This window comes from Eumetopias jubatus, unplaced genomic scaffold (assembly GCF_037043125.1).
Source record: "Eumetopias jubatus isolate StellerSeaLion01/CBP00866 unplaced genomic scaffold, mEumJub1_p1.0 scaffold_4, whole genome shotgun sequence".
Taxonomy (NCBI): Eukaryota; Metazoa; Chordata; class Mammalia; order Carnivora; family Otariidae; genus Eumetopias; species Eumetopias jubatus.
In genome coordinates this window covers 87,921,197-87,936,560 of record NW_028274810.1, presented here as the reverse complement: position 1 = coordinate 87,936,560, position 15,364 = coordinate 87,921,197, and the positions used below count along the sequence as shown (strand labels likewise).

General features: G+C 53.4%; 1 protein-coding gene across 2 annotated transcripts; it reads right to left on the bottom strand.

The window, feature by feature from the left end:
• Positions 1-1,057: 1,057 nt before the first annotated feature.
• PAQR7 (progestin and adipoQ receptor family member 7) lies at positions 1,058-10,092 on the bottom strand. 2 transcript variants are annotated; one of them, XM_028113871.1, is made up of 3 exons: positions 10,003-10,092; positions 5,932-6,027; positions 1,058-2,125 (listed from the first exon to the last, which is right to left on the bottom strand). In XM_028113871.1, exon 3 carries the CDS (start codon positions 2,102-2,104, stop codon positions 1,058-1,060), a length of 1,047 nt encoding a protein of 348 aa, XP_027969672.1. In that variant the 5' UTR covers positions 2,105-2,125; positions 5,932-6,027; positions 10,003-10,092. The 2 variants fall into 2 exon arrangements, with proteins under 2 accessions (XP_027969672.1, XP_027969673.1); XM_028113872.1 differs by having other exon boundaries at positions 10,007-10,069.
• Between the last annotated feature and the right edge of the window lie 5,272 nt (positions 10,093-15,364).

Here is a 15,364-nt window from a genome sequence, read left to right as displayed (position 1 = left end):
GGGCCCCAGGGCCCCATTCCTGGGACAGGAGGCAAGAAGCAAAGAGGCTGCTCTTAACAGTCCTTTATTGCATCCAGGACATATCGGAGTCCAGACCACCCCCACTTCCAGTGCCGCTGAACTCCCTTCAGTACATCTTTGGCCTTTGTACAGGCTTTTCCCTCTACCTGGAACGCCCTTCTTCATCTGCAAACTCCTATTCACCCTTCCCAACCCAAGACCGTGAGGGTCGCAGGCAGCATTATTCCTCCTTGGTGCTTCCCCTGACAGGTCATTCCCATATTAAAGCTCTCATCCTGCATTGATCCACAGGACTCAGCTGGTAGCCTGCCTCTGAGCAGAGGCCCAGGAAACACTGAAATGGATAACTGAATCATGGGCAAGGAAACCAGGAGAGAGGCTGGGAACAGGATGTGTGGGTCACAGAGGCCAGAGCTAGAAAGGCTGGGGCTCACTGTGTGGGACGGTGACTGAGGGGGTATGGGCACTGGGTGAGATCCATTTCTCCCTAGCACAATCTTCTACTTTTGGAGACTGTGGAACTCCAAAACTCCAGGCTAGAACTCAAGGGATGGTACATACATTTGGGGCCTGCCCTTCCCTATCCACCAGTGAAATCTGGCGGGGGGCAGGGGGTTGCTGAGGCCTCTTCTGCCCCTGGCCTAAAGTCTACTTTCACCCCCTCCCAGATAATCTGGAAGCTCCCAACCAGGGTCCTGGCCCCAGCTGACCCCCGATCCTCACCCCTAGTGAGAGGCAATGGGGAGAGGCAAGCCTGGTCGGCGGCCTGCATCTTTATCTCTTTTCCTCTCCCAGGGCAGGGGGCTGGGGCAGGCCCAGGAGTGGACCCCAGCAGCTCCTGGCCAATCCCCAAATCCAGGGACAGGCCAGTACCGCCTTTGGCAGCTGAGGCGTGCACAGAAAGTCACCACAGGCCAGACACAAACAACTTTACCAGGCCTTGTTCCCCTCTGGAGCCAAGCCCGGACCCCGGGGCTCCCACTCTACCTCCCTCCCTTACCAGCCGCCACCCCACCCCACCCCGCCCCCCAGGCCTTCACTGGGTCTTCTGGTCGAGTTTGCGCCGCACCAGCCGGCTCAGGATGAATGCCGTCAGCACACTGCTGCCCACGGTGAGCAGGAAGAGGCCGGAGAAGTTGTGGGGCCAGCGGGTGTGCAGAGGCTCGTAGATGGGCCGCCGGGCCTCGTAGTCCAGGGCCACAGCCTCCAGCTGAGCCAGCGTGCACAGCACCAAGAACACGTGGAAGAGCTGGTGGCCCTGCCCGAAGAGGTGGCAGCTGCCAGGAAACCAGCGCTCGGGCATGAAGGCTGAGAAGAAAGCGGCGGCCAGCAGGAAGAAGACCACCTGGCACTTGTGGTAGAGAAGGGCCGGGTCATCGGTGGTCGGCTCGGGGGACACCAGGATGCGGTGCGCCACGGGGCTGATGTCCAGCGCGTAGGCCAGCGCTGACGGCACCTCCTGGCAGGTGCGGCCCAGCAGGCCGGGCTTCTGGCTATACTTGTTGTAGCAGGAGCCGGTGCAAGACAGCCAGGCGAGAAAGGCGGCCGTGGGCAGGAAGACGGCCTGCACCCGCGCGTGCCAGGCAGGCTCGATGGCGTAGTAGAAATGTGCCAGGGCGCTGCCAAACTGGTACACGGCCACGCCCACGTAGTCCAGGAAGAAGAAGCTGTAGTGCCAGAACTCGGACTTGGCCTGCAGGAGGTGAGCCAGGGCACTGAGGGAGAGGTAGGTGAAGGAGGCAAGGACAATAATGAAGAGGGGCAGGGCGTGGGGGTCTCCCCAGAAGTCCACGGTCCCCACAAAGATGGCCAGCCGCAGCAGCAGCACCAGCGCTGCCAGCAGGTGGGTCCAGACGTTCACCGCCTCGTTGTGCTGCTGGAAGAGCGTGCGGAAGTAGAAGCGCCACGTCTGGTGCAGCGGCCGGTAGCCCACGTAGATGTACGGCTTCCAGAAGAGGGGCGGCACCTCGGCTCGGGCCACCGTGAACACGGGCTCTGGCCGCCCGGAGGGCTGCGGCTCCCGGTGGGCCTGCCGCAGAGCGGGCAGCAGATGGCTGAGCTTCTGGGCCACCATCGTGGCCATGGCTGTGGGCCAGGCCAGGAGCTGGGAGAGAGGACAGAGCAAAGTCAGGGTGCCCTGGGCCACCATGAGCAGCAGCTGGGAGGCTCTGGAGCCCAGTTCTCACTCCCTCCTTCCCGCCCTCTTTATCCCCTACACTGAGTTTCCGAAGAGAGGAGTCATCCTAAAGAAGATCGCAGCTCTGCCCCCACGACTGTTCCGCGCCCTGATGCATCCCAAGTGCCTAGAACCGTGCCTGGCATGCCGTAGGTGCTCAAGCAATGCTTGAGGAATGAATGGAGGCGGCTCACTACCTCAGCCACTTCCATTCCAGTCCAGGTCCACACGGCAGCTCCTGCTGCTTTCTCCTATGTTCGTGTCGCCATCTGTGTTCACCTGCCGGTGACAGTGACCTAGGTAACAGAACCACCGCCTCTACCTTTAGCCCCTTCGGAGTGGCAGGGTCCCCCACTGACCCTCCATCAGCCTCCATGACCTGGTCCCTGCTACCTTTTCCTGCCCTATTGCTCAGCCACAGTGCACTTCCAACCGAGCCACAGCCTCACCACACCCCTGAGCCTGTTTCACATGTCCGGAGGTTTATACAAGCTGTTCCTTCTGCCATCCTCTTGCCTACCTGGTAAACTCCTACTCAACCCTCAAAACCCATTCTTCTGTGACACTTTCCCTGGCCCCCTGAACCTCTGATGATGACTTCTCTACTTGAATGCCTACCATAAGATACCCATCCTTTGACCATCATAACATTTCTCATGGGCATTAAAATCGTTAATGTGAGCTCACAAAGGGTAGGCAGTTAGTCTCATTGTTTCGTGAACCCGCAGTGCTTTGCAGGTAGCTGGCATTCAGTATTTGTTGAATCAAAGAGCATAACAGCATCCCGATAACACTTCATACATTTAAAGTCCCCAACTCAAAAAGCCACTTTTTTCCCCTGGAAGTCCCCAATTAACAACTGATTCTGTAAAAACAGCCCTTTCCCTCAGCCACACCTCCACTCAAAAGATCCCTCCTCTAGGCTTTCCACTCCCACCCACAGCTGCTAATTCCAAAGACATCAAATCTAACCCTTCACCCTGCCATTCAAGACCCTGCTACTACCCTTATTTCCCACCTAACCCAATATCACACTCTGTTTATTACACTCTATTTCCCTCCCCTGAAATCCTTTAGGGCCAGTTCAAACTGCCACTTCCAAGGGACCTCCTTACTGCCCCTGCCCTGTCTACTCCCCTTGTATAGGTTATATAATGTACCATATAAAACATATTTATTCACTCATTCATTTGTTCATTTAGCAAACACTTACTGAGCCCCTCCTCTGCCTCAGGTCCTGTGCTGGGTCCAGGGGAGGGCAGAGAGGAAAAAGATTTAATCCCTGCCCCCAGGACTTCATGGTATGGTGCAGATTATCGAAAGGAAAACAAATCATAGCAAATGTTTATACAGTACTCACTATGTGCCAGACACCGTTTCAAGCCCTTTATGTACAACTGACTCATTTATGCTTCATAACACCCTGTGAATAGGTACTATCATTATTCCCATTTTGCAGATAAGGAACTGAGGCACGGAGATGTTAAGGACCCTGCCCACCCACCTAGCTAGGCAGAGGCACAGTCTGGACTCAGTTTGCAATCTTAACCACTACCCTAAACTGTCCTTCGCAAGACAAGGTGACAAGTGCTATTAATCATTTCATAGTTATATACTTTCTATACAGTTTTGCCTGAAACCAGTTGCTTAATTCAGCTTATCATCATTCACTGTGTCATTCGTTAAATCAAGTATCTATTGAAACACCTGCCAGACAACTCCCATCCCTCCAATGAGCTTACTGGACTCAGCATCCTGATTTTCTGTCCATCTTTCATCAGATATTTATTGCAACTACTTTTGCACCAGTCATTGTAAGAGGCAAGGAGATCTGGGCAGGCTAAAGCTCTCATGTTTCTGCCACCAGCAGCACCCTAATCACCCCCAAAGCCCCCCCAATAATTTACACACAGTCCAATAAATGCAGGGAGCTTGCCATGTGAAGGCAGTATCAGGACAAGCCCCCAGCCCACCCCCCTCCCCATCCTAGCCTGACCTGCATCCCTAAGCGCCCCCTGCATTACACTTCTCAAGTCAGCTCTGGTCTCTGGCCTCTCCTAGTCCAGTGAGGAGGCAGGAGTTAAACAAGTCACTACGATACTGCACAAGGGATGCTTTGGACGGAGGGGGGGCAGGACTCTCCCACTTCCCTTCCCCAGACAGCATGGCACAGGTCAGGTGTAGGAAGCAGACCTTGCTGGCTGCTTCCGTCCGTGAGGACCACCTGGCCTGCCTTGCTAGTGGAGGAGCCAGCACTGGAGGTCTTCTCCTCCCCAAGAGGCTGGGCTTCAGCCTCTACCCTTGCCTACAACTTTGGCTTTCCAACTCAGAACCTCAGGAAGCCAGAAAAGGCCTCTGAAAGTGTCTCATGCAGCACCTTTGTTTTACACTGAGAAAATAAGAGCCCAGAGACAGGAAGGCCTTCCCCGGCGTTGCCCAATCCGGCAAGGTTTCCATTCCACCACAGGGGAAAAGACCAGGGAATGATAATGTGCGATGGTGGCCTAGTTCCTGGGTCCCTATGATCCATTAAATCCAGTCCAAGGCTCCATATCCCACTCTTAGAACTTTCCAAGTCATAACAGGCTATTAAAGGCTCTGAGAAGTCCTGCAACAAAGAAGCCAGCTTTGCTTTGTTGAACCTCCATTTGTCAAGCCTACCTGACCAAGGATTCTTTTCCTAGGAATAATTATATTGTAAAGCCAGCTGAAATGTGTGCTTACTATATGCTTACTCTTTATAGCCTTGTTGCAATTAATTCTCATCACTAGCCTGCTGAGGTAGGTATTATGCCCATTTTCTTTTTGAGGATAGTGAAACTCAGCGAGGTTAGGAGCTCCTCCCCATCTGCATTCCACAGAACTACTTTGGAAGATAATGGTCTAAAGCAGGTAGCCAAGGCCTTTCCCATAAATTATTTCCTTAGTCTTCTACCAACTGACACGCACCCGGGGACCACAGCGTCCCCACGTTACCAGCCACCCCCTGGCTCTACACCAATGACGCCCTAGCTCACAGCCACCTCCTCAGCTGGTGAGAGCGCCCTCAGGGCCCTTCTCCTCCACCAGACACCTTGGGGCCTAAGCACAGAACCCAGAGGCTACATACTGGGGTAAAGAGATCCTGCTCCCTACTTCCTGTAGACCTCACCCAGGGGCCCTATTCCATCTGGATACGTCTATTTTCAGAATTAGTTCCCATCTCCTGACTCCATGGAAAGGGGCCCCTGAATCCAGGGGAAAGGAGCAGGTGCAGGGGTCCAGCCTGAGCTGAAAGGAGGGTAGGTATCCAGAGACCACCCTCAGAGAATCCTCAGAGTCATCTGCCCAGCAGGCTGCCAGGACCTGCCTGTTTCGGGCCACGCTCCACGGCCCCTCTCCGAGCCTAGGTTACCTAGGGGTTTTCCTCGAGCCTGGGAGCCGATGGTTTCCGCTGTGGGACTGGGCAAATTCACCAGATGCCAAGCACTGGGTGGCACTTCCACAGGTGAGGGTCACTAGGGGCGGGGCTTCCAAGGGTGGGAGGTGTCTTGTGTGATGTCACCAGAGGGTGGGGCTAAAGAAAACCTCCACCTCTCCCTTCCCACCCCCCACCATCACCATTCCCACACTGGTCAAATCCCAGCTAAACGTTGCCCTCCTAGCCAGGCCTCAGCTGTAGAAGGAAGCTCAGCATTACCCTCCACATGAAACGTCTGGGGAAACCCAGGGCTGGCTAAAAAGTTGTGACTTACCCAAGATTCACACAGCAAGACGGGCAAAGCTGGGCTGAGACCAGGTGACCAGGGCCTGGCTGATGGATGTCAGGCAAACTTGACTGGCTTCCGTCCCTACTCACCAGGAATCATAACGGAAAGAAGTTAGAAATAAAGAAGAAAGCGGACACCAGAAAGGCTCATGAAGGAGATGGACTTCAGATTCAGAAAAACCAGGTCTGACACCTGCTTCCATCACATGCTATAGCTGTGTGACCTAAGACTAGTGACTCATCTTCTCTGAGCCTGAGCTCCCTCGTGGGAATTATAATATTATCTATAGCATAGATGGCTGTAAAGATTAAACTCATTAGAATAAAGTTTTCACACAGTTTAGGGACTCGATAAATGATTGCTATTATTATCAACTATTAATAGTAGTAGTAACTAATTATTATTAACAGTCGTAGTATTTGAATTATCCTCAGCCCTAGAGATTTGCTTGGCATCGTCTTAAACAACTGTCCTCTTTTAGCCCTCAGGAGCTGGTTCCACTGGGTTTGAGGGCTTTGGTGAACTGTGTCTCTTGCATAGTTTACCTTTCTCTGAGGACACATGTAAGGACCAGGGAAATTTGGCTGGAGTTTGAACTTCTAGGGACACTGATCTTTTTTTTTTTTTTTAAAGATTTTATTTATTTATTTGAGAGAGAGAGAATGAGAGATAGAGAGCACATGAGAGGGGGGAGGGTCAGAGGGAGAAGCAGACTCCCTGCCGAGCAGGGAGCCCGATGTGGGACTGGATCCCGGGACTCCAGGATCATGACCTGAGCCGAAGGCAGTCGCTGAACCAACTGAGCCACCCAGGCTCCCTAGGGACACTGATCTTATTTCATAATTGAATTCTCCTCAGCATAGACCATTCAGAGTAACCTCTCTGGGTCCAAAGAGCCCTGAAGATTCGCACTTGTGCCGCACAGACCCAAAAGAGGTGGCTGGGAAGTGAAACCACCAGGGAAAGGGTCTCAGCTGCAGCTGCTCCATCCCCCAGTGGGAGGGTCGAAAGGGTAGACCATGCCAGCAGGTGATCCAAAAGGCATGTGGCCTGGCCAGGGCATGTCTTGCAGGTTTGAGAGGCTTCCAGGTTGGCTGAGCCTCAGCCCTGAGATCTCCAGGGCCCACGTGGGAGCTCCTGTCAATTCGAGAAGCTCGGTCCTCCTCTGCCCTCCCACCTCCCATTCCCCTTTCCTAAACACAAGGTCAACCTCTTCACCTAGATCCTCAATCCAGGCTTGCCCCAGTTCCTCCACATCTCTCCCTGATACACTTTGCCAAAGAGTCCCCTAAATACCTGGGGGGCAAAACAGATGACCAGGTTGTAGGGATGGGGCAATAAATGGGTTTCGAGGGGTGCCTGGGTGGCTCAGTCGTTAAGCGTCTGCCTTCGGCTCAGGTTATGGTCCCAGGGTCCTGGGATCGAGCCCCGCGTCACTCCCTGCTCAGTGGGAGGCCTGCTTCTCCCTCTCCCACTCCCCCTGCTTGTGTTCCCTCTCTTGCTGTGTCTCTCTTTGTCGAATAAATAAAATCTTAAAAAAAAAAAATGAGTTTCGAAGTGGGAAAGCCCCCGGTTTTACCCATCCCATTGAGTTTAGTGCACATGACAGGCCACAAACTACAGAGCTGGGCACAGGGTGAAGTAAGCAGACAGACTCCCTGCCCTGACAGGGCTCACCCACACAAACGAAATGCCTACGGGCTAAGAAAATCCAGTCCTGAGAGAAGGCACTGCAGGTGGTGATTGCGCAGCATTGGAGAGAGCCGACGCCCCAAGGGAGGGTGCCTACCACTCGCCTCGGGCAGACTATTTCAAAGAGAAGCCAGGTCCCCATTTTTATGTGAGGGTGGGATTTCAAGTCTGACATATATCGGCTGTGTGACTTTGCTTTTAAGTCCCTTAACCTCTCTGAGCCTATCTCTTCATTCATAATCGAAGGATAGTAATAGCTACCCCTTGGGCTCTTGTGAAAGCAAAACAAAGTTATAGATGCAATGTCGGCTCTGGCACAGGCTGGCTCTGCTATTTCTGTTGGGTTTGAGTCTTGGCTCAGCCATTCAATCCCTGCGGGACCTTGGACAAGTCCATTCCCCTCTTGGCCCTGTTTCTCCAAATGTCAAAGGACAGAATGAATTTACCAGTAACGTCAAAGGGCCCTTCAGGACCTGAGATGGTCCAATACTTGTTTCAGGCCGACTATGTGCCAGGGGCTGGAGCTTCAGCAGTGAACAAAACCGTTAAGACACTTCCCTCATGGAGCCAACAGCCCCGCTAACTACCAGCTAAGGGTAAGAACTAAGGGTATTAATACCCTGCCCTCTCGGAGCTTAATAGCCTAACTAAAAAAACGCCTATTATGAGTATTAATTGGTTATAATTCCATTTTTTCTCTTGCCTCCATCTTGGCATGCAAAATACTCATTGTTGCTTCTCTGGGTCCTGATTGTTCAACACATTCCCTTAAAGAAAACTTTATCTTGCCACAGAAGACAAAGTCTAACCTCAGATAAAAAAAAATTGTAAGGCGGGGGGACACCTGGCTGGCTCAGTAGGTAGAGCACGTGACTCTTGATCTCAGGGTCATGAGTTCAAGCCACATGTTGGGCCTGGAGCCTACTTAAAAATAATAATCACAATAATAATAGTAAGGCCAGACCTGTGTTAACACAGGAGTTGTTAGAGGTAGTATTCTTGAGGGATTCTGACAAGGACAATACCATATAAGAGCCCAAAATATTATCAATAAGATTAGGCACTAACATTGGTAATTTACAGTGGCTTGCTGTTTACAAAGAACTTTCACATGCATTTCAACTCTCCCTCAAAGCAACTCTGAACCTCCATGTAAGCTGGTGTCACAGCCCAGGAGGCAGGATGGCCAGACACAACATCTGACTCCCAAACAAGTGCTCTTGCCCTTCATCTACTGTAGTCAACTCCCAGGCATCCAGTGGGTGGCCACAGATTACATAAGCAAAGTTTTCATCCTGGCTGGCCTCCCGATCTCCCAGCAACTGGGTCACCTCCCTCAATGCAAACCAATTCCCAAACTCGGCAGAATGTGTTTAAGAAAAAGTTCTTCCACTTCTTCCAAAACTGAACAGAAATAATTTTTGTTTTTTGTAACTGCACCCCGGGCCTCCATTTGTAATCAGAATAGAATAAATAAGTCAAAGGAATTCTGTGGAACTCAGATTCACTAATGCTCTGAGGACAAGGAAGAAGAACCTGTAGGAAGAAAGCAGGCTCAGAGAGGTTGGGTGAGCTGGCTACTGTCACCCAGCACGGGATGGAAAAGTGACCCAATTTTCACCTCTGGCCAGCAAGGGCCCCTCTAGTCACAGAAACTGAGGCTGGAGTGGGGCAGCCTCTCACCAAGGGGTTCTGAGGTGGCACAAGCCCCTTGACGTGAGGCTGGAACCCTCTCCCACAGGAGCTACAACATAAGGTCCCGGGCCATCCAACCAGGTGCAGCCAGGCTCTGGGAATCCATCAAACTCTCAAACTCGCCAGCTGTGGCCTGACCAGTCCCCTCACTCAAGCCAGGCCTGCACGGGCCGCCCCAGGGAAACCCCTCTGGGGGTGCTCATAGCCTGCAGGCTTGAAGCAAATGTTATGGGTGGTGTGGGGCTCCCTCCCCTTCCCCTCAGTGGGTAGGGAAACCTCCATGCTTTCCTGACACCACGACAGGCTTCCCCATCCCAACCGGCCTAGGCGTCCCCCAAGTGGGACCCCCTCACATCATCCAGTTCCAGGTAGTCGCGCGCCTTGTGCCCCCGGAGTCTCCCTAGAGTCCCCCGCAGGGGGAGCAGCGAGCCCCCGGCCTCTCCCCCTCCCCGCCACCGCCGCTCGCCCAGGCCGGCCGGCCGCCCTGCCCACTCCCTCAGATGTGCTCCGTTCCAGCGGGTCCCCCAGGATCCTCCCGCTCTCACCCGGGGGTGCTCCGGCTCCGGCCCCGCGGCCCCGCCCGTCCTCGCCCCCTGCGCGCGCGCCCGCCGCCCCCGGAAGCACCCCTGCGCCCGCCGCCCGCCCGCTCCCCTCTCCCCAGGCCTGTACCTACGGCGGGGCGAAGCGCGGCGGCGGGATCAGGCGGCTGGGACCCTCGGGCCTCGACGTCCCCGGCGACAGGCAAGCAGATAAAGGGGCGGCCGGTGGCTCCGCCCTGAGGCGGGCGGGGGGCGGGGCGGCGACCGCAGCGGCGGGCGGGAGGGGCGCGGGGGCAGGGCCTCCCCCCCCGCCACGCCCACGTGTTGCCGGCGGAGGCAGGGGGGCGCTCCCACCCCCGCGACCACGGGGTCGTGGGCGTTCCTGTGGCCATCGTGCAGTAAGATGGCGGAGACGGGAGTCCCGGAGAGCAGAAGCGGTTGCCCAAGTCCCCCGGCTGGGCGGCAGCGCTGCGGACGCTCCAGCGGAGTGGGTCCTGCTTCCGCAGACTGGGAGCACCAGCTCCGGAGTCCGGGTGGCGGACTGGCGGGCGCCGGGCAAGTTGTAGCAGGAGCGCGGACTGGTTTGCCCCGAAGCCACGAGGATCCACACATGCCACCGCGCACTAGGCTACTTCTGGTCGAGATGCGCCTGGCCTTCCCCATTTTCATCTCTCTGCCCGGGGAGCCCCACCCCGCCTCTACACCCCTGTCTTATTCCGTGGGCCGCTTCCCCTGCGAGCGGCCCAAGGCATGGTGTTTGAACCTCTATTAAAACACCCACTTTCTACTCCCTAGTGTAATATCTCCCCCGAGTTGAAGCACCCAAAGGGTGAGGGATCCCTGCATAGAGAAGGCCCTCAGCACAGACTGACAGGGATTGTCCGCTCCTCTGGCCCTGGACCAGGCAGAGTGGGGAGACACCTCCACCCCAGCTGGGGCACACACAGCCTGAAGGATGCGGAGCTGAGAGGGGACAGTCTAAGAAGGGACACTGATCCGCCCTCAGGGAGCTTCGAGTCCATTCCGAGAGACGGTGTGGGGTGTGGGCATGATGACAGGATCCAAGTCCCGGTGCTACCCCCAACTCACCACGTGATCTTGGGCAAGTCTTTTTCTCGGCCTCAAGTTTATTACCTATGAAATGGAAGTAATAATACCTGACAGGTTGTTAGGAGAATTAATAAAACAATGGGTATGAAGGTTCTTCATCAACTGCAATGACTACTAGAGGAATGTGTATTTCCTTGATATATTATAACAAAACATATAAAATCATAATCATAATAACCCTAAGAATTAGTTAAATCTCTATTACCCACGTGGATAGAAAAAGTGGCATAGAAGATCCAATCATTTGGAACAAGTAGGGTATGGGAAATGAAAACAAGTAAGGACATTATGGAAATTATATTCTATATGATAGAATATATTCTATCATAGTGAATAAAAATTTAAAACTTGGAAGATGACTTAGTCTCCTCTTCCAGTTTTGGAACACCTGCTCTGTACTGGACATGTTTTTAAAGCTACAGTTAAAAAAATAAAAATTAAAAAATAAAGTTACAGTTTATTAAGCTCTTGCCATGCGCACTAATAGTCGCCAAACTATCTCCTTTGAGCCAGACAACCCTGTTAACCCATTTTACAAATTGGGAAACTAAGGATCAGAAAGGGGACATGGGCTTTAAAAAAAAAAAAAAAGGGCGCCTGGGTGGCTCAGTTGGTTAAGCGACTGCCTTCGGCTCAGGTCATGATCCTGGAGTCCCGGGATCGAGTCCCGCATCGGGCTCCCTGCTCAGCAGGGAGTCTGCTTCTCCCTCTGACCCTCCCCCCTCTCATGTGCTCTCTCTCTTTCTCATTCTCGCTCTCTCAAATGAATAAATAAATAAAATCTTTAAAAAAAAAGAAAGGGGACATGAGACTGTTATGTTATCTCATTTAGGCTCATCCATTCCTACAAGTTGGGTGAGATGACCCCCATTTTATGGATAGAAAAACTGAGGCCCGGAGGGGAGAAATGATGTATTCCAGGTCACATAGCTCCCGCTGTATTTAGGCTCTGAGAAATGGATCTGGAGGTGTGCTTAGGGGAGAAAAGTCACTTGACCCTGAAACATGGCTATGGATATTTGAGAGCTGAATGATAAAAATTTTAAAAAGTAGGAACAATGCTCAGTCATGGAGCACTTGCCATGTGCCCGGCCCAACGCAAAGCCCCTTCCATGCACTATAAGCCCACGAGGGTGTTGTTTCCTTATCTCATTTCATGGTTGAGGAAACTGGTTCCGGAAGATGCTACTTACCCAAGGCCACCCAGTAGGCTAGTGGCAGGCCTGGATCCCGGCCTTGCTCTTATCTGCTACACAGTACTGGTAACAAGGAGTGAAGCTGTGGGGCCAGGACAATTCCTTCCCTATCCGGCTGTGACCCAACTCCTTTTCCAGCCCAGGGCAGCTCCCTTCCCTGCTGTCCCCCAGCTCAGCCACCTGAGTGAGGCCCAGTGACTCCATTGCTCCAAGAGCCCAGAGCTCTGTAATCCTTTGAGTCCAGACCCTAGAAGAGGAACATGGGGAACCTATCCAGTAAGCTGTGCATCATCCAGCTGCCCTCCCAGATGCCGGGTTCAGCTGATAGAGGAACAGGGTCTCCGGGGAGACCAGATTCCTGGGCAGACCTAAAGAGTCAAAAGGCCTCAGAAGTCTTGCTCTGAGCGAGGAGACCATCAGGAAGGACTTCAGTGCACCCAAAGTAAGAGAAGGATGTGGGGCCTGACTGTCCTGAACACATTCTTATCTTTTCCCCCAAAACAAGGGCATCCATTCTTTGGGGGCAGCAAAGCAGTAAAAGCACCTGACTGTATTGTGCCTGGGTTCACACCTTGGCTCTGACACTTAACCCCAGGCAAGTTATGTAGCCTCTCTGGATATCTGGTTCATTCATCCTAAAACAGGTTAGTACCCTCCATTTAGGGTCAGCATAAAAAGTAAATGAAATCACGTATGTAAAGTACTCACAGCGCCGGGCATATCATGCTATCGCTCTAGTTCAGTTCTTTACTCCCTCCCTTTGCCAATAAGGAAGAAAAATAAAGCCTTGTTGTAAGCCCCCAATGCTGAGCTGGTTTTTTACACAGCATTACTGCAGCAATTCCTGACTCATACACATAGCAGAGCCAGGATGCAAAGGCAGGGGTCTGACCCAAGACCACAATTTCAGCTGTGCGTGGTGTGGGGAGGTGGGGGGAAGGGGGGCAGCGCAGGGGACACTGATTGCCTACAGAAGTTCTCTGCCTGAAGTCCACTTGGAGTGAGTCTTACAGGATGAGGAAGGGTTCTCCGAGCCGTGAGGAGGGAAAGAATTTTCCAGACAGTGGGAACACCATGTGCAAAGGTACGGAGGTGTGAATGGTAGGGTAGGTTTAGGGAAGGAGCCTTCATGTTCTAGGGCTGGAGCAGAGGGGGCCTGGGGGCAGCGGGTAGCATTTGAAAGGTAGCAAGAGGCTAGAAGGAAGAGAGCCTTGCCCTGGTGGGAGGGCCTTATCCTGAAGGCCATGCGGATACCGGAGGCAGAGATTAGAGAGGGGGGTGGGATGGGGTGAGGGGGCTTCAAGGAGACCAGTTGGAGAGGTGGGGGGTGTCCCCTGGGACTGCAGGGACCGGTATTGGACTCCTGCCCAAGAATCCCGAAAGGGAAGGGTTGGCAGTAGAAGCAGAAGACAGTGGTGGGAGGTAGCTGACTGTGTTTGCAGGGACGTAGGCTGCAGGGGTGTGCTGCCCCCAGGCCGGAGCTGCCCTGCAGGAGACGGGCAGCCTGAGCTCCAGCCCAAGGAAGTCTCCTGCAGGGGCCAGGAGGCCTCAGCACAAAGAGGCTGGAGGGGCCCTGGGGTGTCCTGGGATTGGGGGGAGCCATCGTAAACAGCCGGCCCTCCTCAAGGGATCCCCAGATGAGGCCTCACGGTGACTGTCCCCAGCAAGGCAAACACACAAGAGTGGCCCGTCAGGGTGTAGCTTCAGCAGGGGTGGGCAGCTCCACGCACGCCCACTCAGCCCCACTCCAAGCGTCTGCCAGGCAGGCCTCCACTTTCCCGCCTCTGGGCTCTCCTGGAAGGGGCAGCTCAGCCTGCTGGTTTAGGAACAGTCTATAAGTGCGGGCAGTTAGCGCCCTGAGAACGGCCCTCAGGCCCTCGTGGAACTGCTGGAGAAAGCCCCAGCCTCCTCTTCAGAAGAAGACAACTCTGAGAGGCATTCGGTCTGCATCAGGCTTTCTGGAATCCAGGCTCCACCACCCAAAGCAGCAACCTGGAAGACACGTCCCATCCTCCGTTGTGCTTTGCCTGCTTCCTTTGTCTCTCCCCCCACTCTCTTCTGCTTTCTGTGGTCACCTCCCAAACAAACTACCCACACCTAAATCTCTGCCTCAGGCTCTGCTTTGAGGGAAAACCAGACCAAGACTTCCCAGACCCCCTCCCCTGAGCCCCCACCCCCCGAACCCCCCCCACCCCCAAGAAAAAGAGTCAGCTTTAAACACCTGCCGAGCCTGGAATGCTCAGGACAAGTATGGGGTAAGGCAGACCTTTCCTGAACCTGAAACCTTACTACCTCCCTGGTTCCCTCCTGGGCAGCCCTGGAGAGGCCAGAACCTCAGTGAGCAGCGGGGAAGGTGGGGCGCAGACTCAAAGGGCAGAAATAAAGAAGCCAACCATGCTCTTCTCTCCTACTCCAGACTCCAAGTTGCCAACACGTTCCTACCTCTTGACCTTTCCACTTGATATTCCTTCTGCCCGGAACACACTTTGTCCCAGATAGGACTGGCATAATTTCTGAGGCCCAGTACAAAATGAAAATGCAAAGGTTTGTTCAAAAATTAAGAATTGCAATGTAGCGAGAGCAGAACATGAAACCAAGCAGGGGGACCCTCCTGACCCCAAGCTCCTATGTGACTGCATGGGTCACATGGCCAGGAAGCTGGTCGTAGCTCCCAACAGCTGAACTTCTGTCTGATGCCCCACTGCCTTCAGATGTCTGTTTCAATGTCACCTTATCCCATGGGGCACCCGGCTGGCTCAGTCGGTAAAGCATGTGACTCTTGATCTTGGGGTTGTACGTTCGAGCCCCATATTGGGTATAGAGATTACTTAAAAAATAAAATCTTGGGGCGCCGGGATCGCTCAGTCAGTTAAGCACCTGCCTTCAGCTCAGGTCATGATCCAAGGGTCCTGAGATCCAGTCCCACATCAGGCTCCCTGCTGAGCAGGGAGCCTGCTTCTCCCTCTCCCTCTGCTGCTTCCCCTGCTTGTGCTCTCCAACTCTCTCTCTCTGACAAATAAATAATAAAATTTATTTTAAAAAAAGGGGGGGGACTGATGAATCACTGAACTCTACCTCTGAAACCAATAACACATTATACATTAATTGAATTTAAATTAAATAAATAAATACAATCATACAGTGAAAAAAAATCCCTGTTTCTCTCAATAACTGACTGTGGTATCA

Bases quoted from the DNA above. Each gene is read 5' to 3' on its own strand.
- PAQR7 (XM_028113871.1), bottom strand. From the start codon at position 2,104: ATGGCCACGATGGTGGCCCAGAAGCTCAGCCATCTGCTGCCCGCTCTG.